General features: G+C 50.0%; 1 protein-coding gene across 1 annotated transcript in view; it reads left to right on the top strand.

Moving 5' to 3' along the window:
- The window catches only part of DDB1 (damage specific DNA binding protein 1), a 101,009-nt gene that overhangs the window by 57,360 nt on the left and 17,411 nt on the right, over nt 1-26,238 (top strand). Inside the window, exons 8-12 of the mRNA XM_069740458.1 lie at nt 9,198-9,314; nt 13,631-13,733; nt 25,241-25,316; nt 25,404-25,512; nt 25,969-26,147. Of these exons, the coding sequence (XP_069596559.1) occupies nt 9,198-9,314; nt 13,631-13,733; nt 25,241-25,316; nt 25,404-25,512; nt 25,969-26,147 (584 nt within the window). The remainder of the gene's footprint in view (nt 1-9,197; nt 9,315-13,630; nt 13,734-25,240; nt 25,317-25,403; nt 25,513-25,968; nt 26,148-26,238) is intronic.

Below are 26,238 nucleotides of genomic sequence, written 5' to 3'. Positions count from 1 at the left end.
CAAGACGGATTCCATCAACCAAGGTATCATTGTAATCAGTATAACGGCGCCGACCTGACACTGTCTGTAGGTTACTGAGCACAATGCTGCTGACAGGTTCACTGTAAGGCTGTGTTCACACGTTGCGGTTTTTTCCGCGGTTTTTCCCGATAAAAACGCTAAAAAACCGCAAAAAAAATGCATACAATAAGCATCCCATCATTTAGAATGAATTTTGCATGTTTTGTGCACATGATGCGTTTTTTTCTGCGAAAAAACCGCATCGCGGCAAAAAACGCAGCATGTTCATTAATTTTCCGTTTTTTTTGCGGATTTCCCACTCCAAAATGCATTGGGAAGTGTCCGGAAAAAACTGCGGCAAAAACGCATGCGGTTTTCTTGCGGATTTCTTGCAGAAAATGTCTGGAATTCTCAGGAATTTTCTGCAAGAAATTCTGAACGTGTGCACATAGCCTAATAGTGTTCTGAAACTGCCCGGCGCCGGCATTTAAGCCCTCGCTGCCAGGAGGAAATTAACTTTATTCCTCCTGGTAGCGTTTCAGACATAGTGGTGGTATCGCGGTGGGTTCGGTCACAGCCCCCCATCACTGACTGACAGCCAGCTCTATTAACTCATCCAGTTGTCAGTCAGTGCTGGGGTGCGGTTAGAGCCGGGGTCTAAGTGCTGGCGCCAGGCAGATTCAGAACACTATTAACCAGCAGATTAACCCCCTACCTACAGGTTACTAGCTTTTTTCATATGACAGGTTCCCTTTAACAGGCAATAGCATCAGGTGCTGGCAGAGACTGGATAAAGAGTGCCAGGGCTTCAGGGGTTAACCTACTGGGATCTGAGTATTTTCAGATGCCAGCATCTCCTGCAGGAGTGCGGATGCCAATCACAAATGCACATCCACACAGTTGTTGTTGTTGTTGTGCACTCAGATGTCCTACATGGACATTTCGTATTAAATCACCTCTCCAGCGGTTCTCTTTTTTTTTTTTTATTGCTCCACTGGAGTGGTGCTCTAGATGTAATTCCCCTGCCCCGTCTATACTCGCTTGCTGCCGCCTCCATCCTCTCCAGTGTTGCTCACGTCGGTCTCTGCGTGCCAGAGGTCACTTCTCACACATCTGAGAGCCTTTTTTTGGCCTCGTTCTGGTTCTTATAGACTTGCAGTGAGCTCTTGTTACGTAACTTCTGACTTCCAGCCGGTCAGAAGCTGCTCTCACAAGATGGTGGTGCTGGACCAGAGCGGCGTCTGTAAAACGTGAAGCCGCCGGAAGGTGAGTATAAAAACAGGGACTGGAGGCTTACATAAAAAATGGAGCGGCGCTTTAAGTAGGTAAAACACAGGGGCTGTCTAACAAAAACCGTTGCTCAAAGCTAACTATAGCATTTTAAAATAATTACCATATTTTTTCAACTAGAAGACGCACCTAGATTTTAGAGAAGAAATTAGGAAAAAAAATTGAAGCAAGAAATGTGGTCAATTCTTTACTTAATATACCCTATCCTGGTATATATGGTCCCCTCATCCCCATCCTGATACACATGGCCCCCTCATCCCTATCCTGATGTGCAAGGCTCCCTAATCCCTATCCTGGTAGGAATGGTCCCCCTCATCCCTATTATGGCAGGAATGGTCCCCCTCATCCCTATCCTGGCAGGAATGGTCACCCTCATCCCTATCCTGGCAGGAATAGTCGCCCTCATCCCTATCCTGACAGGAATGGTCGCCCTCATCCCTATCCTGGCAGGAATGGTCGCCCTCATCCCTATCCTGACAGGAATGGTCGCCCTCATCCCTATCCTGACAGGAATGGTCACCCTCATCCCTATCCTGGCAGGAATGGTCGCCCTCATCCCTATCCTGGCAGGAATGGTCGCCCTCATCCCTATCCTGGCAGGAATGGTCGCCCTCATCCCTATCCTGACAGGAATGGTCGCCCTCATCCCTATCCTGGCAGGAATGGTCACCCTCATCCCTATCCTGGCAGGAATGGTCGCCCTCATCCCTATCCTGACAGGAATGGTTGCCCTCATCCCTATCCTGGCAGGAATGGTCGCCCTCATCCCTATCCTGACAGGAATGGTCGCCCTCATCCCTATCCTGACAGGAATGGTCGCCCTCATCCCTATCCTGGCAGGAATGGTCGCCCTCATCCCTATCCTGACAGGAATGGTCGCCCTCATCCCTATCCTGGCAGGAATGGTCACCCTCATCCCTATCCTGGCAGGAATGGTCGCCCTCATCCCTATCCTGACAGGAATGGTCGCCCTCATCCCTATCCTGACAGGAATGGTCGCCCTCATCCCTATCCTGACAGGAATGGTCGCCCTCATCCCTATCCTGGCAGGAATGGTCACCCTCATCCCTATCCTGGCAGGAATGGTCGCCCTCATCCCTATCCTGGCAGGAATGGTTGCCCTCATCCCTATCCTGGCAGGAATGGTCGCCTTCATCCCTATCCTGGCAGGAATGGTCGCCCTCATCTCTATCCTGATATGAAGCGCGCCCCTGTCATCCTAGTATGCATGGCCTCATCCTTATCCTGGTATGCCGGGCCCCCATCCCCGTCCTGGTATGCATGGCCTCATCTTTATCCTGGTATTACTGGCCCCCACAACCCATACTGGTGTGCATGGCCCAATCAGAAAACATAAAAAAAACCATTACACTTACCTTCTCGGCGCTCCCTCGTAGCATCTTGTTCGGATGTCAGCAGCTGCTTTATGCTTGTAAGCAGCGCATGGCAGGGACGTCATATTCTGCTTGCAAGCTGAAGGGCAGCTGCCAGAATACTGTCTGCTCTACACACCAGGAATGTGTGCGTGGAGAGCAGTGAGTATTCATTGCTCTTTAATAGTGAGCACAGTGTCAGCCGGAGCCTTCCTGCAGCTTCCGACGGTCACGTGTGCTGCTACTTAAGATAAATGAATATTCACCGCATTCCACTCCCATGGCCGTGGAATGCAGTGAAGATTCTTTTCTCTTTAGCAGCAGGCACAGGAGTTAGCCGCAGCAGCCGGCTCCTGCCTCTGTGACCCGCTGCCGCTTCACCACCTCCCCACCACAGCCAGAGCCGGTACATCCGAACTAGAAGATGCACCTCCCATTTCCCTCCACATTTTTGGAGGAAAAAAAGTGTGTCTTATAGTCCGAAAAATACAGTATATTTGCAATATACTAAAATAACGCGTCCACAACGTGGGCAGCGGACGCAGTGTTTCAACGCGTCCGCTGCCAATAGTAAACTCCCAGGGAGGAGGGGGTGGAGTTACGGCCGGGCATGTGCAGTTTAAAATGCAGGTTCCCTCGAACGTTTTTTCACTTCTTCAGGCCGCCAAATACCGACGCATCCAATGCACGACGGACGCGATGTGTGGCCATACGTCACGATTTGTCGGCAATACAAGTCTGGGAAAAAAACGCATCCTTTGGGCACATTTGCAGGATGCGTTTTTTTCCCAAAACGACGCATTGTGACGGATCTAAAAAGACGGAAGTGTGAAAGTAGCCTTACCTGCAGACCACCTCTACACTTGCAGGTAAATGGCGTATCTGGATGTGACCGGTCTCCTTTAATAGTAGTGTCCCCTTGTCTCACCTGTAGGTGGAGGCAGGTCTTCTTCAGTAGTGGGCGCACATGCCCAGTATCTCCCCAGCTCACGTGGTGCCCTGATCGGACAGTGATGAGGCCGATACTGTGCGCTAATGATTGGAGAAGTGGAGCATGTGCAGTACATGTAACGAGCGGTGATCAGAGAGCGATAGATATAAACATAGATTTATAGAACATAGGTAAAAAGAAGCTAGATCTGGTGGGGGTGACCTTTTTTCCCAATTTGTGTGATTACCCCTTTAAATGCTTGTGTAGGAGATAGATGAGTGTGTTTGTGGTGTGCTATTATCCTGCACTGATTTTCCATCATTTCCGCACATATTACACCTGGGGTTACCCACAACTCCTTTTTCAATAAAAGCATTTTGAGAATATTTCAAACTACATAAAATAAATCAGCAGTGAAATTTCCGTTTGGCCTGCAGTACCTTGTATTGCCTGTGGGTGGCTGTGTCGCTGTCTAGTTGTCTTTTGGACAGGGCTGTGGCAGTACTGAGGGTGCCGGAAGCTTACAATAAACCCGTTTTGGCAGTCTGCAGTACTTGGACTTGACTTAAGGTGACCGGTTTAAGTTAAGACTAGAAAATCCCTTAATGGAATCAATTCTTCAGCCCGAGCTTTCAGTGACTGATCTGTTTGGCAGACGTTGGGCAGTTTTGTTTTTTTCCTCTGGAGCTGCACTGGTTTATGAACTCCCCTAGAAACCAGCATGGCGTTACATCCAACCCTGAACTCTGGTGACAGAGAGATCTGCCAGGAGCCAGGTACCCAGTAATTTGCTTTTCTATTAATATATCTGCATAAGTTCTTGAAGTATAGCCATCTTTTCACACAACTCGTAAAAAAGCACGGTCTTACTGCCTTCATCCCAAACGACAAAGCAAGGCAGCTTTCCAGCTCATCTGTTCAGGTATTGCTCTGTTTCTTCTATGCTCTCTAACTTGCCATCCACCCTTTGAGCATACTGCCAGCACTATAGGTGCTGCAGCTTCCTTTTCCCTCCCTATCCCAGCATGTGTTAATTTTATCCTGCCATTGTCCAATGTTTTGTCTTTCCTAGACTGTATGCCTGCCTTTCTGTTATGCCTGTATGCAGGAGCAAAGACAAGGCCCTGATTACCCATTCAGCACCTTATCAGACGAGATGAAGTTGTACAGTTGCCATTTAATATCTAACTAGTAAAGTCTCTCCTAAAGTCTACAGTCTACATGTTTACAACCCTTAATAAGAAGACCCTTGACTGGGAGTTGCCCCACTTACTTAATCATTCATAATGTATTGGAAAGGTTCCCAACTTATAATGAAATATATCATAGGTCATCCTACACAAATAAAAACTAGGCCTATAAAACTGGCTCCAATCAGCTCGAGGAGTGGCGACTGTCTAATACGCACCCTTGTCATGGTACCTTGTGTCATCAGGGAATCATGTGGGATGCTGTGTAGGAAAGATGCTGATTCCATCACTATTAACCCCTTCATGACCTTGGGATTTTTCATTTTTCCGTGTTCGTTTTTCACTCCCCTCCTTCCCAGAGCCATAACTTTTTTATTTTTCCGTCAATATGGCCATGTGAGGGCTTATTTTTTGCGGGACGAGTTGTACTTTTGAACGACATCATTGGTTTTAGCATGTCGTGTACTAGAAAACGGGAAAAAAATTCCAAGTGCGGTGAAATTGCAAAAAAAGTGCAGTCCCACACTTGTTTTTTGTTTGGCTTTTTTGCTAGGTTCACTAAATGCTAAAACTGACCTGCCATTATGATTCTCCAGGTCAGTACGAGTTCATAGACACCTAACATGACTAGGTCGTTTTTTACCTAAGTGGTGAAAAAAAATTCCAAACTTTGCTAAAAAAAAAAAAAAAAAAATATTGTGTCATTTTCCAATACCCGTAGCATCTCCATTTTTCGTGATCTGGGGTCGGGTGAGGGCTTATTTTTGCGTGCCGAGATGACGTTTTTAATGATAGCATTTTGGTGCAGATACGTTCTTTTGATCGCCCGTTATTGCATTTTAATGCAATGTCGTGGCGACCAAAAAAACCGTAATTCTGGCGTTTCAAATTTTTTTCTCGCTACGCCATTTAGCGATCAGGTTAATGCTTTTTTTTAATTGATAGATCGGGCGATTCTGAACGCGGCGATACCAAATATGTGTAGATTTGATTTTTTTTTATTGATTTATTTTGATTGGAGCGAAAGGGGGGTAATTTGAACTTTTATATTTTTTTTTATTTTTATCACATTTTTTTTAACTTTTTTTTTTTTTCACTTTTGCCATGCTTCAATAGCCTCCATGGGAGACTAGAAGCAGGCACAACTCGATCGCCTCTGCTACATAGCAGCGATCTGCTGTTCGCTGCTATGTAGCAGAAAATCAGGTGTGCTGTGAGCGCCGACCACAGGGGAGCGCTCACAGCTACCGGCGATCAGTAACCATAGAGGTCTCAAGGACCTCTATGGTTACAATGGAGACGCATCGCCAACCCCCGATCATGTGACGGGGGTCGGAGATGCCGTCATTTCTGGCCGCCCGGCCAGATGCGGTAGTTAAATGCCGCTGTCAGCATTTGACAGCGGCATTTAACTAGTTAATAGGTGCGGGCAGATCGCGATTCTGCCCGCCGCTATTGCGGGCACATGTCAGCTGTTCAAAACAGCTGACATGTCCCGGCTTTGATGCGGGCTCACCGCCGGAGCCCGCATCAAAGAGGGGCTTCTGACCTCGGACGTACTATCCCGTCCGAGGTCAGAAAGTGGTTAAAAGGAATACTAGGTTTTTGCCACTTAATCTGAGAGCAGCATGATGTAGAGGCAGAAACACTTATTCCATCGATGTGTCACTTACTGTACTATTTGCTGTAGTTTTGATAAGCAGGAGTTTATCACTAGAGAATGAGTAAACCTGCTGCCAGGTATTCCTCCATATTCATGAGCTGTGTATAACCCCGCCCCACCACTGATTGGCAGCTTTCTGCCTATGCACAGTGTACACAGAAGGCTGCCAATCAGAGGTGGGGTTTGGGGTTATACAGTGCTCAGGATTCAGAGAACTGCTAGATCTGCAGCAGAGAAAACAGGGATTTTATAAGGATTGCATCAAGGATCACAATAAGTGATACATCGCTGAGTCAGGGTCTCTGCCCCTACATCATGCTGCTCCCAGATAAGCCTGGTAACAGATGGCCTTTAGTGAAGCATCTTTCCTGCACCTCATGTCCTAATTCCACCCTGAGTATTTTATCCTTGTTCACCACCCATTGACATACAGGTATATGTAAGCATTTTGAGCACATGGAAATTAAAAGTTGTTTGACATAAAGTAGTGATGAGGGCACATTAATGCAGATTTCTGGTCCTATTGCAGAATCATGTAGTCATTGTCATATACAGAAGTTGTATGCATTGGACAATGTCTTTATGTGAAAAACATCTTTCTGAAAATAAGACAATCTCACAATGTAACTTGCTGAATCTTCCATCAGTTGGGCTGCTAACGGGGAAAGCAAGAAGCCTGAGCACGTCCCCGCCAAGTGTTAACTCTAAATCCCCTAACAGAGCATTTAGGAGAGTGTTTTCTAAAGCAGACAATCCCTTTAAATGTGTTCTCCTGCCAAATAACTCGAGAGGCTTGTCGATTGTAGCAGAAAGTCTTCAAAGGGACTGCTCGGCTTTACTGAGCATTATAGCACTTTGGTAGAGATCCCAGCGACCAGACATACATAACCAGTACACCATGGATGTTCCTGGCAGAAAGTCTTTAATACATCTTACAACTTACATACCTTTACCATGTCACTTATTTTATACACATACATACACGTGTAAGAAACAGAAATGTTATCCGTTATTTGGTGTGACTGCGTTCAGAACGTCATCCGTGCCCCTGGGGACACTTACACACAGTTTTTGAAGGAACTTGGAGATTGTTCCAAACATCTTGGAGAACTAACCCCAGATCTTCTGTGGATGTCGCTTGCACAGATCTGTGGATGTCTCTTGCACAGATCTTCTGTGGATGTCGCTTGCACAGATCTTCTGTGGATGTCGCTTGCACAGATCTTCTGTGGATGTCGCTTGCACAGATCTTCTGTGGATGTCGCTTGCACAGATCTTCTGTGGATGTCGCTTGCACAGATCTTCTGTGGATGTCGCTTGCACAGATCTTCTGTGGATGTCGCTTGCACAGATCTGTGGATGTCGCTTGCACAGATCTTCTGTGGATGTCGCTTGCACAGATCTTCTGTGGATGTCGCTTGCACAGATCTTCTGTGGATGTCGCTTGCACAGATCTTCTGTGGATGTCGCTTGCACAGATCTTCTGTGGATGTCGCTTGCACAGATTTTCTGCGGATGTCGCTTGCACAGATCTTCTGCGGATGTCGCTTTCACAGATCTGTGGATGTCTCTTGCACAGATCTTCTGTGGATGTCGCTTGCACAGATCTTCTGTGGATGTCGCTTGCACAGATCTTCTGTGGATGTCGTTTGCACAGATCTTCTGCGGATGTCGCTTGCACAGATCTTCTGTGGATGTCGCTTGCACAGATCTGTGGATGCCTCTTGCACAGATCTTCTGCGGATGTCGCTTGCACAGATCTTCTGTGGATGTCGCTTGCACAGATCTGTGGATGTCTCTTGCACAGATCTTCTGCGGATGTCGCTTGCACAGATCTTCTGTGGATGTCGCTTGCACAGATCTTCTGCGGATGTCGCTTGCACAGATCTTCTGTGGATGTCGCTTGCACAGATCTGTGGATGCCTCTTGCACAGATCTTCTGCGGATGTCGCTTGCACAGATCTTCTGTGGATGTCGCTTGCACAGATCTGCGGATGTCGCTTGCACAGATCTGTGGATGTCTCTTGCACAGATCTTCTGTGGATGTCGCTTGCACAGATCTTCTGTGGATGTCGCTTGCACAGATCTGTGGATGTCTCTTGCACAGAGCTTCTGATGATGTCGCTTGCACAGATCTTCTGCGGATGTCGCTTGCACAGATCTTCTGCGGATGTCGCTTGCACAGATCTTCTGTGGATGTCGCTTGCACAGATCTTCTGTGGATGTCGCTTGCACAGATCTTCTGCGGATGTCGCTTGCACAGATCTTCTGCGGATGTCGCTTGCACAGATCTTCTGCGGATGTCTCTTGCACAGATCTTCTGTGGATGTCTCTTGCACAGATCTTCTGCGGATGTCGCTTGCACAGATCTTCTGCGGATGTCGCTTGCACAGATCTTCTGCGGATGTCTCTTGCACAGATCTTCTGTGGATGTCGCTTGCACAGATCTTCTGCGGATGTCGCTTGCACAGATCTTCTGGGGATGTCGCTTGCACAGATCTTCTGCGGATGTCGCTTGCACAGATCTTCTGTGGATGTCTCTTGCACAGATCTTCTGTGGATGTCGCTTGCACAGATCTTCTGTGGATGTCGCTTGCCCAAAAACGCTGCAGTTCCGCATTCAAATCTGCAACGTGTGCACATAGCCTTACTCATGCATATATTTGTGTGCGCTGTCCTTATACTTGCTGACCTTACTGCTCATAATAACCAATATCTAATGTCTTTTTCTTTTTTTTGTCTCTTCGTAGCTTACTGCAGACAGCAATGAGCAGGGCTCTTATGTTGTAGCCATGGAAACTTTCACTAACTTGGGCCCCATTGTGGACATGTGTGTTGTGGACCTTGAGAGACAGGGCCAGGGACAGGTGAGATTAAAGAATTTTTGTTTCTCAAGTTCTGTATATACTTTAGTATAAGCCGAGGCAACTAATTTTGCCATGGAAAACTGTAAGATTATTGACTCGAGTATAAGCCGGGTGTGTATTGCCCCATCATCCGTATCCCGGTATGCGTGGTTCCCCCCGTCCTGTCCTGCTCTGTGTGGCTCCCCCTGTTGTATGCATGGCTCCCCATTCCCATCCTTGTATGCATGGCTCCCCCGGTCCCATCCTTGTATGCATGGCTCCCCCGGTCCCATCCTTGTATGCTCGGTTCCCCCGGTCCCATCCTTGTATGCTCGGTTCCCCCGGTCCCATCCTTGTATGCTCGGCTCCCCCGATCCCATCTTTGTATGCTCGGCTCTCACGATCCCATCCTTGTATGCATGGCTCCCCTGATCCCATCCTTGTATGATCGGCTCCCCCGATCCCATCCTTGTATGCTCGGCTCCCCCGATCCCATCCTTGTAAGCTCGGCTCCCCTGATCCCATCCTTGTAAGCTCGGCTCCCCTGATCCCATCCTTGTAAGCTCGGCTCCCCCTATCCCATCCTTGTATGCTCGGCTCCCCCGATCCCATCGTTGTACGCTTGGCTTCCCCTATCCCATCCTTGTACGCTCGGCTCCCCCTATCCCATCCTTGTATGCTTGGCTCCCCCGATTCCATCCTTATATGCTCGGCTCCTCCGATTCCATCCTTGTATGCTCGGCTCCCCCGATCCCATCCTTGTATGCTCGGCTCCCCTGATCCCATCCTTGTACGCTCGGCTCCCCCTATCCCATCCTTGTATGCTCGGCTCCCCCGATCCCATCCTTGTATGCTCGGCTCCCCCGATCCCATCCTTGTATGCTCGGCTCCCCTTATCCCATCCTTGTATGCTTGGCTCCCCCGATTCCATCCTTATATGCTCGGCTCCTCCGATTCCATCCTTGTATGCTCGGCTCCCCTGATCCCATCCTTGTACGCTCGGCTCCCCCTATCCCATCCTTGTATGCTCGGCTCCCCCGATCCCATCCTTGTATGCTCGGCTCCCCCGATCCCATCCTTGTATGCTCGGCTCCCCCGATCCCATCCTTGTATGCTCGGCTCCCCCGATCCCATCCTTGTATGCTCGGCTCCCCCTATCCCATCCTTGTATGCTTGGCTCCCCCGATTCCATCCTTATATGCTCGGCTCCTCCGATTCCATCCTTGTATGCTCGGCTCCCCCGATCCCATCCTTGTATGCTCGGCTCCCCTGATCCCATCCTTGTACGCTCGGCTCCCCCTATCCCATCCTTGTATGCTCGGCTCCCCCGATCCCATCCTTGTATGCTCGGCTCCCCCGATCCCATCCTTGTATGCTCGGCTCCCCTTATCCCATCCTTGTATGCTTGGCTCCCCCGATTCCATCCTTATATGCTCGGCTCCTCCGATTCCATCCTTGTATGCTCGGCTCCCCTGATCCCATCCTTGTACGCTCGGCTCCCCCTATCCCATCCTTGTATGCTCGGCTCCCCCGATCCCATCCTTGTATGCTCGGCTCCCCCGATCCCATCCTTGTATGCTCGGCTCCCCCTATCCCATCCTTGTATGCTTGGCTCCCCCGATTCCATCCTCATATGCTCGGCTCCTCCGATTCCATCCTTGTATGCTCGGCTCCCCCGATCCCATCCTTGTATGCTCGGCTCCCCTGATCCCATCCTTGTACGCTCGGCTCCCCCTATCCCATCCTTGTATGCTCGGCTCCCCCGATCCCATCCTTGTATGCTCGGCTCCCCCGATCCCATCGTTGTACGCTTGGCTTCCCCTATCCCATCCTTGTACGCCCGGCTCCCCCTATCCCATCCTTGTATGCTTGGCTCCCCTGATTCCATCCTTATATGCTCGGCTCCTCCGATTCCATCCTTGTATGCTCGGCTCCCCCGATCCCATCCTTGTATGCTCGGCTCCCCCGTTCACATCCTTGTGTGCATGGCTCAGCTCCCCCGGTCCCATCCTTGTCTGCTCGGCTCCCCCGGCCCCATCCTTGTATGCTCGGCACCCCGGTTTCATCCTTGCATGCTCGGCTCCCCCGATCCCATCCTTGTATGCTCGGCTCCCCCGGTCCCATCCTTGTATGCTCGGCTCCCACGGTCCCATCCTTGTATGCTCGGCTCCCCCGGTCCCATCCTTGTATGCTCGGCTCCCACGGTCCCATCCTTGTATGCTCGGCTCCCCCGGTCCCATCCTTGTATGCTCGGCTCCCACGGTCCCATCCTTGTATGCTCGGCTCCCCCGGTCCCATCCTTGTATGCTCGGCTCCCACGGTCCCATCCTTGTATGCTCGGCTCCCCCGATCCCATCCTTGTATGAATGGCTCCCCGTTCACATCCTTGTATGCATGGCTCAGTTCCCCCGGTCCCATCCTTGTATGCTCGGCTCCCCCGGTCCCATCCTTGTATGCTCGGCTCCCCCGATCCCATCCTTGTGTGCTCGGCTCCCCCTAGCCCATCCTTGTATGCTCGGCTCCCCCGATTCCATCCTTGTATGCTCGGCTCCCCCGATCCCATCCTTGTATGCTCGGCTCCCCCGGTCCCATCCTTGTATGCTCGGCTCCCCCGATCCCATCCTTGTATGCATGGCTCCCCGTTCACATCCTTGTATGCATGGCTCAGCTCCCCCGGTCCCATCCTTGTATGCTCGGCTCCCCTAGTCCCATCCTTGTATGCTCGGCTCCCCTGATCCCATCCTTGTATGCTCGGCTCCCCCGATCCTATCCTTGTGTTCTTGGCTCCCCCGGTCCCATCCTTGTATGCTCGGCTCCCCCGATTCCATCCTTGTATGCTCGGCTCCCCCGGTCCCATCCTTGTATGCTCGTCTCCCCCGTTCCCATCCTTGTATGCATGGCTCCCCGTTCACATCCTTATATGCATGGCTCAGTTCCCCCGGTCCCATCCTTGTATGCTCGGCTCCCCTGGTCCCATCCTTGTATGCTCGGCTCCCCCGGTCCCATCCTTGTCTGCTCGGCTCCCCCGATCCCATCCTTGTGTGCTCGGCTCCCCCTATCCCATCGTTGTATGCTCGGCTCCCCCGATTCCATCCTTGTATGCTCGGCTCCCCCGATCCCATCCTTGTATGCTCGGCTCCCCCGGTCCCATCCTTGTATGCTCGGCTCCCCCGATCCCATCCTTGTATGCATGGCTCCCCGTTCACATCCTTGTATGCATGGCTCAGCTCCCCCGGTCCCATCCTTGTATGCTCGTCTCCCCTAGTCCCATCCTTGTATGCTCGGCTCCCCCGATCCCATCCTTGTATGCTCGGCTCCCCCGATCCTATCCTTGTGTTCTTGGCTCCCCCGGTCCCATCCTTGTATGCTCGGCTCCCCCGATTCCATCCTTGTATTCTCGGCTCCCCCGATTCCATCCTTGTATGCTCGGCTCCCCCGATCCCATCCTTGTATGCTCGGCTCCCCCGCTCCCATTCTTGTATGCATGGCTCCCCCGATCCCATCCGTGTATGCATGGCTCCCCCAATTCCATCCTTGTATTCTCGGCTCCCCCAATTCCATCCTTGTATGCTCGGCTCCCCCGATCCCATCCTTGTATGCATGGCTCCCCGGTCCCATCCTTGTATGCATGGCTCGGCTCCCCCGGTCCCATCCTTGTATGCTCGGCTCCCCCGGTCCCATTCTTGTATGCTCGGCTCCCCCGATCCCATCCTTGTATGCTCGGCTCCCCGGTTTCATCCTTGTATGCTCGGCTGCCCCGGTCCCATCCTTGTATGCTCGGCTCCCCCAGTCCCATCCTTGTATGCTCGGCTCCCGCGGACCCATCCTCATGCTCTCCCGGTCCCATCCTCGTTTGCTCTACTCCCCCGATCCCATCCTCGTTTGCTCGGCTCCCCCGATTCCCCCCTCGCGCCGTCTCTGGACGCCCCTGCATCTCCATTGTCCCGACGCGGCAGCTTCTTCCTGTCCTGAGCGGTCACGTGGTACCGCTCATTAAGGTCATGAATATGTGCTCCATGCCTATGGGAGTGGAGTCGCGTACATATTCATTACCTTAATGAACGGTACCACGTGACCGCTGCACAGGAAAGAGCTGCCGTCGCTGGGTCAGAGATGCAGGAAAAGAAGATGCAGCGACGGAGGGTAAGTATTGATGTCTTCTGGAAGCCGATGGCTGCACAGCCGCCGGCTTTCTGGACCATGACTCATGTATAAGCCGAGAGGGGAGATTTCAGCACAAAAAAATGTGCTGAAATTCTCGGCTTATACACAAGTATATACGGTAATTGTTATCATTTATGTATTCTTATATACATATTTTTTTTTTACCTCTGCAGCTTGTTACCTGCTCTGGGGCCTTTAAGGAAGGTTCACTAAGAATTATCAGAAATGGCATTGGCATCCATGAACACGCCAGCATTGACCTACCAGGGATCAAAGGTAATGTGGAAACCCGCAGACAATGCTCTTGTTTCTATTTAACGCAGTCACCATCCTGTGGCCAGACACATCACACTCCACTTAGAGGGAGACTGGCAGCAGATAGCTTCCTACTAAAGTAAGGCAAGTAGACCATTAACCCCTTCTCCACATGGTGGTTTTTCATTTTCTTTTGTTTTTCTCCTCCCCTATTTCCAAGCTTTTTTTTCTATTTTTTTATTCTTCCATCTACATAGCTGTATGAGGGCTTGTTTATTTTGCGGGCGATTTGTAGTAGTTTTGAATGATACTATACTTTTTACCATTCATCTTACTGGAAAACAGGAAAAATTGGTCATTTTTTCTTTTTGGGGGCTGGAGGGGAGTTGGTCTTTTGGTGTTCGTTGTGTGGTAAAAATGAACTGTGATATGATTCTCGATTATGGTGATGCCAAACTTGTGTATAAATATTTGTACTTCTTTGAATAGGACCCTTCACCAGTTTTTTCATGTTGAACTGTACTCATGTAATAGTGGGTGCAGAGCGGATTACAACTTTTTTTAAGTTTGGGTTAATTTTCATTACTTCTAAGTGGGTGTTAGCAGGGGGTGTGCACTTCTCCCTGTATGATGCTGACCAATCATAAACAGGCGGCAACACTCGAAGGAAAGAAGACCACTCTCCTCCATAGCTCAGAGCAGGTTTCTCAGCGTGTGAGGTGCAAGAAAGCACAGATGACTAACATCTTTCTGATAAGGTCCCTGTGGGGTGGTAGGGGCAGCACAGCTGAGCTTAGTTGTCACATTACAAATGTTTTTATGATGTAAGGATACCGATCTGATATACTGGTCGAACTTCCTGCATGATTAGAAAGCACAGATGACTAAGGGTACCGTCACACTATAACATTTCGATCGCTACGACGGTACGATTCGTGACGTCCCAGCGATATCGTTACGATATTGCTGTGTCTGACACGCAGCAGCGATCAGGGATCCTGCTGAGAATCGTACGTCGTAGCAGATCGTTTAGAACTTTCTTTCATCGCTGGATCTCCCGCTGTCATCGCTAGATCGGTGTGTGTGACACCGATCTAGCGATCTAGCGATGCGATCCAGCGATGCGTTCGCTTGTAACCAGGGTAAACATCGGGTAACTAAGCGCAGGACCGCGCTTAGTTACCCGATGTTTACCCTGGTTACAAGCGTTAAACTAAAAAAAAACAAACAGCACATACTTACATTCTGGTGTCCGTCAGGTCCCTTGCCGTCTGCTTCCAGCACTGTGACTGCCGGCCGTAAAGTGAAAGCAGAGCACAGCGGCTGTGCTTTCACTTTCACTTTACGGCCGGCAGTCACAGTGCGGGAAGCAGAGACTGCAAGGGACCTGACGGACACCAGATGTAAGTATGTGCTGTTTGTTTTTTTTTAGTTTAACGCTTGTAACCAGGGTAAACATCGGGTAACTAAGCGCGGTCCTGCGCTTAGTTACCCGATGTTTACCCTGGTTACCCAGGGACCTCGGCATCTTGGTCGCTGGAGAGCGGTCTGTGTGACAGCTCCCCAGCGACCACACTACGATTTACCTACGATCACGGCCAGGTCATATCGCTGGTCGTGATCGTAGGTAAATCGTATAGTGTGACGGTACCCTAACACCTCTCAGATAAGGTCCTTGTGGAGGAAAAGGCAGCACAACCAAGTTTAACTGTGTCGCATTACAAAGCCTTCTATCAGTTCTAGCATGGTCACCTCTGCTGTACTGCCCCTCCATTGATGTGTTTGTATCCCACTTATGTCTGCTGAACTCAGAGCAACTTGTACTCGCTCTACAGTGAGAGCAGAGCAGGCTGTCTCACACAAACAGTCTGTTCTGGGCTACTCCTGATTGAGAAATAATTAAACCTTGCTCTGCTCTCGCTGCCCTGAGCACAACAAACATAAGTGTGACTCATCTCAGGAGGGGCAGTACAGTAGAGGTGACCACGCTAGGAGAACTGATAGAAGGATTTGTAATGTGACACTGCTAAACTTAGCTGTGCTGTCCTTTCCTCCACAAGAACCTTATCTGAAAGGAGTTAGTCATCTGTGCTTTTTAATCACACAGAAGGTTTGACCAGGAGATCAGATCTACAGTGCCTACAAGTAGTATTCAACCCCCTGCAGATTTAGCAGGTTTACACATTTGGAATTAACTTGGCATTGTGACATTTGGACTGTAGATCAGCCTGGAAGTGTGAAATGCACTGCAGCAAAAAAGAATGCTATTTCTTTGTTTATTTTTTTATAAAATTGTGAAAAGTCTTTTCAGAGGGTCATTTATTATTCAACCCCTCAACCCACCAGAATTCTGTTTTGTTCCCCTAAAGTATTAAGAAGTAGTTCAGGCACAAAGAACAATGAGCTTCACATGTTTGGATTAATTATCTCTTTTTCCAGCCTTTTCTGACTATTTAAGACCCTCCCCAAACTTGTGAACAGCACTCATACATGGTCAACATGGGAAAGACAAAGGAGCATTCCAAGGCCATCAGAGACAAGATCGTGGAGGGTCACAAGGCTGGCAAGGGGTACAAAACCCTTTCCAAGGAGTTGAACCTACCTGCCTCCACTGTTGGGAGCATCATCCGGAAGTGGAAGGCTTATGGAACTACTGTTAGCCTTCCACGGCCTGGACAGCCTTTGAAAGTTTCCTCCCGTGCCGAGGCCAGGCTTGTCCGAAGAGTCAAGGCTAACCCAAGGACAACAAGGAAGGAGCTCCGGGAAGATCTCATGGCAGTGGGGACATTTGGTTTCAGTCAATACCATAAGTAACGTACTCCACCGCAATGTTCTCCGTTCCAGACAAGCCCGTAAGGTACCTTTACTTTCAAAGCGTCATGTCAAGGCTCGTCTACAGTTTGCTCATGATCACTTGGAGGACTCTGAGACTGACTGGTTCAAGGTTCTCTGGTCTGATGAGACCAAGATCGAGATCTTTGGTGCCAACCACACACGTGACGTTTGGAGACTGGATGGCACTGCATACGACCCCAAGAATACCATCCCTACAGTCAAGCATGGTGGTGGCAGCATCATGCTGTGGGGCTGTTTCTCAGCCAAGGGGCCTGGCCATCTGGTCCGCATCCATGGGAAGATGGATAGCACGGCCTACCTGGAGATTTTGGCCAAGCACCTCCACTCCTCCATCAAGGATCTTAAGATGGGTCGTCATTTCATCTTCCAACAAGACAACGACCCAAAGCACACAGCCAAGAAAACCAAGGCCTGGTTCAAGAGGCAAAAAATCAAGGTGTTGCAGTGGCCTAGTCAGTCTCCTGACCTTAACCCAATTGAAAACTTGTGGAAGGAGCTCAAGATTAAAGTCCACAGGAGACACCCAAAGAACCTAGATAACTTGGAGAAGATCTGCATGGAGGAGTGGGCCAAGATAACTCCAGAGACCTGTGCCGGCCTGATCAGGTCTTATAAAAGACGATTATTAGCTGTAATTGCAAACAAAGGTTTTCTCTATCGCCTTTCATTGGGGGACACAGGAACCATGGTGTATGCTGCTGCCACTAGGAGGCTGACACTATGCAAATAAAAAAGTTAGCTCCTCCTCTGCAGTGTACACCCTACCGACAGGAAGTAGGATATTCAGTTTAGCTTAGTGTCAGTAGGAGGTGGACACGGGTCTTTCATTAGACCCATTTCTACCTCAATGTGCGTCGTTTCCTTTCAGGTTTTTCCGGATGGGATACAGGGTGAACAGTCACACCTGTAATCCCACAAGGCGGACTATGAGTACGGCGTGTACTGCCACCCCGTATCCTCATAGATCCCTCTCCAGGACCAAGATCCTAGCACACAAGCGTGCTTAGAAGTCCGGTCCTGGCTCCGTCCCCCACCCTCTCGCCCACCAGAGCCTGTCGGTTGGAGGTGACGAGGACGTCCATCACCAGCTCCATGGACGTCTCATCCCCCTCAGGTTAGTAACGGCGTGGGATGTTTAGGTGAGTATTTTCCATGCTCCCTTTTCCCAGATCACTCGCAGTGTGAGGGAGCAGAGGTCCCTGAGGCACGATTTTTACCTTTTATGTTAGGAATCCCAGAGCATCGCAGCGGGTCAGGCAGCAGCGCTCCCTTTTGAGCTGCGGTGATGGCAGGCTAGGTACGCTCGTTCTGTCTCTTCTTCTGCCGCAGTGCTCTCTCCGCTTCAGCGCGACACTCTGACAGTCTGCCGCACCGCTTTCCCCTGGGCCGCACTGTTCGTCGGCCACATTGCCTTTCTGTCCCTGCGCGGCGGCCTTGGCAGACTGCCGCGCTGCTCTTTCCCTGCGGCGTTCTGCTTCGGCGCCGCGGCTCTCTTATCCAGCGGCGCCGGCCTCTAATTTAGGCTCCGGCCGGGGCCTACTTCCGACGCCGAGACCAGACTCTTCGTTTCCTCGGGCGGCCCTGGCAGGCTGCCGCACTGCTCTGCGGCGCACTGTTCCGGGGCCGTGGCCTCTTCTACCGGCGCGCCGACCTCTAATTTAGGTCCCGGCTTCTGCCGGGGCCTACTTCCGGTACCGCGCTCCTCCACTTCCGGTTTCTTCGGGCGGGCTTTCTCCCGCCCGACAATCTCTTTACTCCCCGCCCACCGGCGCCATCTTGGTGCTCCTGGGCCCATGATTTCTACGCCGCTGCTTAGCGCCACATCGCAGCAGGGCGCACGTTCCAGCGCCCTTTTCAGCGGTCTCCTTCTGCGGTTCTCCCAGACTGCAGCCAGGCCCTTTCTTTCCCCAGCACACGTTTCCTCCGGCGGGGTCCCCTGCATCCTCCTTAGGTTGCCATCTCATCGCTGGTGCCCTGGACCTGTGCCATGATGCCGGTCGCAGCTCAACCAGGAGCAGTCTGCAGGACCCTACTATTACTGTGAGTAGCTCTGCTATGCAGCCTATTACTCCCCTATCCTGTTCCCCTAACCTTCGGACATCATTTAGTGGGTCTGCTCCCAGGCCTAACCCTATAAGGAGTGCGTCCCGTCCTCCTGCTTCCTCTTGTCAGCTGCAGCAACTCCCTGTCCAGGAGTCCCTAACCCGGGTGAGGCCGAGACCCCTATCCCTGGGTGGGCTTTCCTTCTGTCTCAGTCTGGGGCGGACCTCACCAGGATGTCACGACCTTGGTATCCGTGCCTGTCTGCAATCGCTAGTGGGTCACAGGATTCTCCGTCCAGCCTTCTTCAACTTGGCCAAGAACAGAGGGATACAGGGTGAACAGTCACACCTGCAATCCCACATTATGGACTATGAGTACGGCGTGTACTGCCACCCCGTATCCTCATAGATCCGACGGCAGGACCATGATCCTAGCACACAAGCGTGCTTAGATGTTCGGTCCCAGCTCCATTCCCCACCCACTCGCCCTCCAGAGCCTGTCGGTTGGAGGAGACCAGGACGTCCACCATCAGCCTCATGGACGTCTGACACCTGTCTTTCCCGCTCCATCTTGCCCTCCGGTCTGGACCGGTGAGATCCCTCTTCCTGATCCTCCTCTCTATCGAGAGAGAGACGGGCTTCCTCGGTCATGTTTGCAGAGGAAGTTTCAGACTTGGATAGCCTTATTGATGCGATCAACCAGACCCTAAGCATCATGGATACCTCTACGGAACCCGCAGAATAGGCGGTTTTCGTTTAGACGGTCAAAACCACTTTCCAGGACCTTTGCCCCACACACGCTGAATATGTGGTGGTACTTGCCAGGAGAAATATGAGCCATACCAGATGCTTGCAGACAGGGAAGCGTCTCGGCATCCTATATCCCTTCTCTCCTGTGCTCATCGCTAACTGGACTGATTCCTCGGCAGGAAGCGGGCAATTCTGGACTCGTCAGTTCCCAGACTGTCTACCAGCTTGGCACGGGTTCCAAGGATACTTTTATAGAACTGCTGGAAAAATCAGCCTTTTGTAACGGCTGCTTCTACTTTGTGCCTCGGCCATTGCCTCTACCTGGGTCTCAAGGACCATAGATAGATGGACCAAACAGCCTTGTAAGAGCACCCCGCCTGGAGCTCCTCCGGGGGAGCTAGCCGACCTGACGTACCGGATTTCCTATGCAGGGAAATATTTGGTATCTGCCTCCCTAGATGCGCAGCTTGTGCAGCTCACGCATCCAGCATTATGGTGGCCATCCGACGGAATATTCGGCTCTACACACAGCCCTTCCGGGGGGCCTGTTTCTTTGGCTACATGAGGGAACAAATTATTAATGACGCCACGGGAGGCACAAGTTCCCTTTGTCCCTTCGCTGTTTTGCGGCGTCGGAAGATTCCTCTAGCTAACACAGACTGCGATCTCGTCTGGCTAGAGAAAAGGCTTTCCTTTAAGCCTATCCCTTCCCGGTGTGCCCGCAACTCCCATGGTTGGGCCACCAGGCCTAGACCTGGCAGATCTTCTTCGGCATAATAACTCGTGCTAACGGCCCAGCGTTTCTTCCAGTTTGGGCGGGCATCTCCTGCCTTTTTCAGGGATGTTTGGCTGGCTTCGGTGGAGGACGCCTAGATCAGGGAGGTGGTATCCTCTGGATACAAGATAGGGTTCACTTAGCGGCCCGGAATCGCTTCTTTGAATCCCGCCCTCTAAAAATCCTCCTCTGATCTTGGGTTTCTTTGCGTCCATTACCTTCCTTCTGTGTTTGGAGGTTATTGTTTCCGTCCCACAGCAGGTACGCTTCCCAGGTTTCTATCCAAACCTGCTTGTAGTGCCGAAGAAGAGCGGCGCAGTTCGACCCTTTCTGTCTCTGAACTTAGTGAACAGAAGGTTCCGCATGCGGCATTTCAGGATGAAGTTCCTCTGTTCAGTCCTGGCTTCCATGGACCCACAGGATTTCCTGTGCTACATGGATATCCAAGAGGCCTTGCTCCATGTCCTGATTTCCCTTGATGATCAGGGGCCTTAGTGCTCATTCCATACCTTGAAGTAATCCTCATCAAGCCTCTGCCCCTCTCTCAGGCCCTGAGGGTCTGACCATCGTCCTAGACTCCCTGTCCTGTTTCTGGTGGCTGGCCAACAGAACAAAGTCTTGTCTTGTTCCGAGTCAGCGTCTCGTCCTCTTAGGCATGTTGTTCGACATCGCTAGGGCCTCTCAATAGCCTCTCAACTGGTGGCTGTCATCCCCTCTCATTCCTCATGCCCGGTCCTCCCCAAGGCAGGTGGTGACGACGATCACCAGCCTTCCCGGCTGGGGTGCGTTTTCTCGCCATCCGTCATTGAAGGGGGCGTTGGTCGGAGCAAGGGTCCTCTCCGCCGATCGACACCATTGAGAGAGGGGCCTTTCTTCTATCCCTGAGTCACTGGGAAAGGCTTCTCAGACGTCTGCCAGTCAGAATCCAGACGTCCAATGCCTCGGCTGTGGCTTATGTCAATCGCCAGGGAGGGAATCAGTCTCTTGGCTATGGCGGAGGTATCCAGGATCCTCTGGGCAGAGGCGACGGTTTCAGCACTATCCGCAGTGTATATCCCCGGCGTGGACAACTAGGCCGCAGTGTTTTCTCTGCCGCGAGGGCCTTGCGGCAGGACAGAGGTCCCGACTCAGGAGGTCTTCCTTCAAATTTTCCTTGGATGAGGAACTCCGGACACGGATCTCCTGGCGGCCTGACTGCTTAGGAAGATTCCACCGTTTTGTTTCCAACTCCGCAATCCTCTTGTTGTGGATACCGATACCTTGACCATTCCTGGGTCGCCTTTTGTACTTACCTTTCTGTTCCTCCCTCCCCTTTCTTCCCAGACTGTTGAAGATCTATGCGGAGGGGGTGCCGGTCATTCTGACCGCACCAGATTGGCCCAGAAGGTCTGGTTCGCTGAGATCGTTTATCTCCTCGCGGACTCTCACTGGAGGCCCCAGTCAGGTCAGATCTTCTGTACTAGGGACCCATCTGCCGCAGAGTTCTTGGTGTCTCAGGTTAACAGCTTTGCTGTTGAAACCTTCCTTTTTGGCCGTTCTCTCTAGGCGGGACTTGATGTTGGCCTTGCCCTTAGTTTTCTGAAGGGTCAGATAGCAACCCTTTCCATCCTTTTTGTGAAGTCCCTTTTCAGAGGTCCTTTGCTACTGGCTATCACGGTACGAAGTTTTATATCCGTCCCGTTCTCAGATCAGGGCCTTTCTTCAGTAGCGCATGCGGCTCCCTCGTACCACACTTCCGTGGATCCCTGGGACCTCAGTCTTGTTCTGGAGGCTCGGTGGACTTTCTCCGTTGATCCTCTCCATGAGCCTCACTTTCTGCTCTGTCCTGCAAGGTGGCTTTGCTGGTGGCCATCTCCACGCATCTCGGAGTTGGTGGCTCTCTATCGCCCCTTTCTTGGTTTTTCACCAGGATAGGGTAGTTTTACGGCCTTCGTCGCCTTTTCCCAGGGTGGTGTCCTCCTTTTACTTGAATAAGATCGTCCTTCCCACCTTTGTCCTGCTCCGATCGATTCTCTGGGGCATTCTCTGAACAGGCTAGACCTGGTCAGGGCGGTGAGGATCTATTTGTGTAGGGCCGCCTTCTTTAGGAAGAAGGACTGTCCTTTGTCATTCCAGACGGTACGCCAAGAGGCCTGCCGGCTTCCAAGGTTACGATTGTTCTCTGGATCAGACCTGCCATTCTGGAGGCTCACCGGATCAAGAACAGAGTGACTCCTCCCTCTGCTCCGGGCAGTGGGCGCCTCCTGGGCGGTACACCATGGGGCATCCGCCCTACATCTTTGCTAGGTGGAAGCCTAGTGTTCCGGTCACTCCTTTGCCAAGGGGTTATAAGCTCCATACCTACGCTTCGGCAGTTGCCAGCCTAGGCGGAAGGATCTTGCAGGCGGCAGTGGTGATTCCTCCGACCTGAATGGAGTTTTTCTGCTGTTCCCACCCCAGGGACTGCTTTGGGACGTCCCATGGTTCCTGTGTCCCCCAATGAAAGGCGATAGAGAAAACAGGATTTTTGGTTGCTTACCGTAAAATCTGTTTCTCGGAGCCTTCATTGGGGGACACAGCACCCTCCCAAGTTGAACAGCTCTGTTTACTGTATACGTTTGAGTTCTTTGAACACTCTTTGAGTGTTTGAAACTGTTGATCTGTGAAGCGCCGTGGAGTTTGTTGGCACTATATAGATAAAGTTTATTATTATTATATTATTATTCTTTCGCTTTTACACGTTGCTTCTCCTACTGCTTTCTCACTAACTGAATATCCTACTTCCTGTCGGTAGGGTGTACACTGCAGAGGAGGAGCTAACTTTTTTATTTGCATAGTGTCAGCCTCCTAGTGGCAGCAGCATACACCATGGTTCCTGTGTCCCCCAATGAAGGCTCCGAGAAACAGATTTTACGGTAAGCAACCAAAAATCCTGTTATTCCACAAAATATTAAACCTAGGGGTTGAATAATAATTGACCCACACTTTTATGTTTAAAACTTATAAAAATTTAACTAATCAACAAAACTTTTTGGTTTGTAAGATTTATGCATCTGTTAATAAATCCTGCTCTTGTTTGAAGGCTCTAACTTATTTGCATCTTATTAAACCTGCTAAATCTGCAGGGGGTTGAATACTACTTGTAGGCACTGTATATCCTTACATCTAACACACAGATATCTGCTCTGCTATTTTGGGGAGTGTGGTCTTCTTACCTTTGAGTGTTACAGCCTACTTATGCCTGGTCACCATCATAGAGGGAGAAGTTCACACCCCAAGTGGGGGGATGGGGGAGTTACCTCATTAGGTGCCAAACACTTTGCCAATATCTCTGCAACAAAGAGGTGAAATTAAAGGGAATCTGTCCATAAGAACCCCGCTAAGTCATCTATATCAGTATGTAGGTCATAGGATCTGAATAAAAAGATACCTTCATATCTGTGAGCCGATATCTTATTCCAGAGAAATCCACTTTTTTCTTGTATGTAAATGAACTATTCCAGGCTCTGGGGGGACGGTGCCTGGAAGATAACTCTGCCCCCAGAGCTTATTTTACATGAAAGAGGAGTTACCAGTGAGAAACGTAACCAACACAGAACTGCAGACACATTTTTTGTTTCTCTGAGCTCTGTGGTATTGCAACAATGTTACACCTTGTATGCCTGTGAGCTGGAAGCTGAGAGGAACGAGGCGTCAGGTATAGTCACACACAACTCTGCAGTGAGTTCAAGTTTTTTTGTTTTTTAAACCCTTTTTTTTCTAACAATTTATTTTTTTTTGTTCTTTTAAGGGAACCTTGAAAAGGCATGTACTGCCTACTACAATACCATAGTATTTCAGCATGTTGTAGGAAACTCCGTGTCACCAATCAACGTCAGCCACAGGCTGGTTTTCATAGGAGTACCATCATGACAGGCATGGGGGTCTTCATCAGACCTCCACCTGTAATGATAACCTAACAAGAGGATATTCGCTGAGATTTGTCTCGGATGGCCGTGTCATTTTTCTTTTGCAGTACCTTGTAAAATAAGTGGGAGGTATCATGCAGGGATAAAAAAGAAAATGCCCCCAGAGAAGCTAAGAGCCCGCTTTCTTCCGTGAGACATGTAATGACACAGAGACCTGCTCTCTTCCCTGATCTCTGCACCTACTGACATTACAAACACCTCTTGCAGCTTTGGGGCGCTGTTACCTCTGCTCTGCTCTACTCCCCTCACCCATCACTGACTGCCATGAGATGAAAGCTGTTAGAGTTGTTTGTAATGACACACAGCTCTGCGGACTCTACACAGTCAGTGCAGAGATCGGGGAGGACCAGTGCATTAGATGTCTCACAGGAGAGAGCCGGCTCTACGCTTCTCTCTGGTCATTCTCTTCCTGCATAATGCCCCATGCTTACCAATGGGCTACATCAAATGGGAAAAAGTGCAGCTATAACACCCCGTTGGTTGAAATTAGAATCTAATCTTTACAAGTTGGTATCTCTGCAAAAGTGATGAGAAATTAAGAAACAAAAAATATTCTGCTATTCAGCCATTGTTCCGTGATCTGACTAGTGTAACCTGCCAAAACTGGTGAAAGGTCCTCTTTAAAGGGCTTTTCCGAGAGTGATGTATTGATGACCTACCTGTAGGATACGTCACCGATATAAGATTGTCAGGGGTCCAACTCCCTGTACACCCCATTAATCTGCTGAAATTTCCTTCAGCAATGGCCGGATGTACGGTGAGAAGTGCAGCATTCAAGTGTATGAGAGACGGTGCAGCATTTAGTAGCGGTAACCAAGTATGAGGCTGCGGTGTCCTGCCCTGTACAACGCTTATGTCCGCCTACTGCCACAGCAAGCTTCAGCTGATCTATGGAGGTCCTGGCAGTCAGATCCCTACCAATCTCATATTATTATGTCATCAGTGCCTTTAATTCTTGAGTTGAGATCCTGAAATGCAGCAGCACGGATTGTTTCTTTTTTAATGTTGATGTATATGACTTTTTGTACAGGTGATTGTCATTGTATGGACAAAGCTAAAATAAAAATTAATAATTTTTGCCTTATTATTTTTTGAGGTCCATAATGATGGTATAGCTTTTTTTTCCCGTTTCATAATATTTTTTCTGCTCTTCATCAGGTTTGTGGCCACTCCGAGTTGCCGCCAGTCGTGAGACGGATGACACTTTGGTTTTGTCTTTTGTGGGACAGACCAGGTACGTTCTGAGCTGCAGTGGGGGGTTCATGCCACTTATTACCGCACACACTTTATTTTGCCATAATAACATCTAGTTCTCTTGCAGAGTTTTGACCTTGTCGGGGGAAGAAGTGGAGGAAACTGACCTTGCCGGCTTCGTTGATGATCAGCAAACGTTTTTCTGTGGGAATGTGACCCATCAGCAGCTCATTCAGGTTACCAGATATTCTGAATATAGTAGTTCAGCATGACATTTCATCATGCCATTTACCCCATCATAGGTCCGCTCTCCTGCAACATGCCTTGCAGAAGTGTTCACCCTTACCTGTTCTGTAAAAGATTTCTCACAAATCTATTACAGTTCTCAGCATACTAGCAAAACCATTGACATGGCGTAGACCTCTCGTGACAATGTATCATGAAATAATGTTGCTTTTAAAAAGCAAATCACACATCTCAGGACATGTTGAGCCAAGCGGAAAGGTTAGGAAGGGCACATCTATAGCTACGCTCTTAGTATATTGTACATTATGAGTGAAAATAACATAGAAATATTTGGTATTTTTTCATCCACAGTAACCTATATAATATTAAGAGCTCATGTATTATTTTGGATAAAAACCATCACAAAGTTATCTGAGCACCCTCACATCAATTACTTTGTTTTTCAGATCACATCAGCCTCTGTACGACTGGTGTCGCAGGATCCCCAAAGCCTGGTTAGCGAATGGAAAGAGCCCCAAGGTCGTAAAGTTAGCGTGTGTTCCTGCAACAGCCGCCAAGTACTGCTGGCAGTGGGCAGAGTCCTGTACTACCTGGAGATCCACCCAGGGGAGCTGAAACAGATGAGGTGCGATGGTTTATTGTGTGCCTCAATTCTCTTAGGCACTGATCGTTACTTTGGTGATGATCTCTCGTGCAGTGTTTTATGCCTGCATAAA

Source organism: Ranitomeya imitator, chromosome 9 (assembly GCF_032444005.1).
Source record: "Ranitomeya imitator isolate aRanImi1 chromosome 9, aRanImi1.pri, whole genome shotgun sequence".
In the NCBI taxonomy this organism is placed as follows: domain Eukaryota; kingdom Metazoa; phylum Chordata; class Amphibia; order Anura; family Dendrobatidae; genus Ranitomeya; species Ranitomeya imitator.
This window is presented reverse-complemented; position numbering and strand designations above follow the sequence as displayed.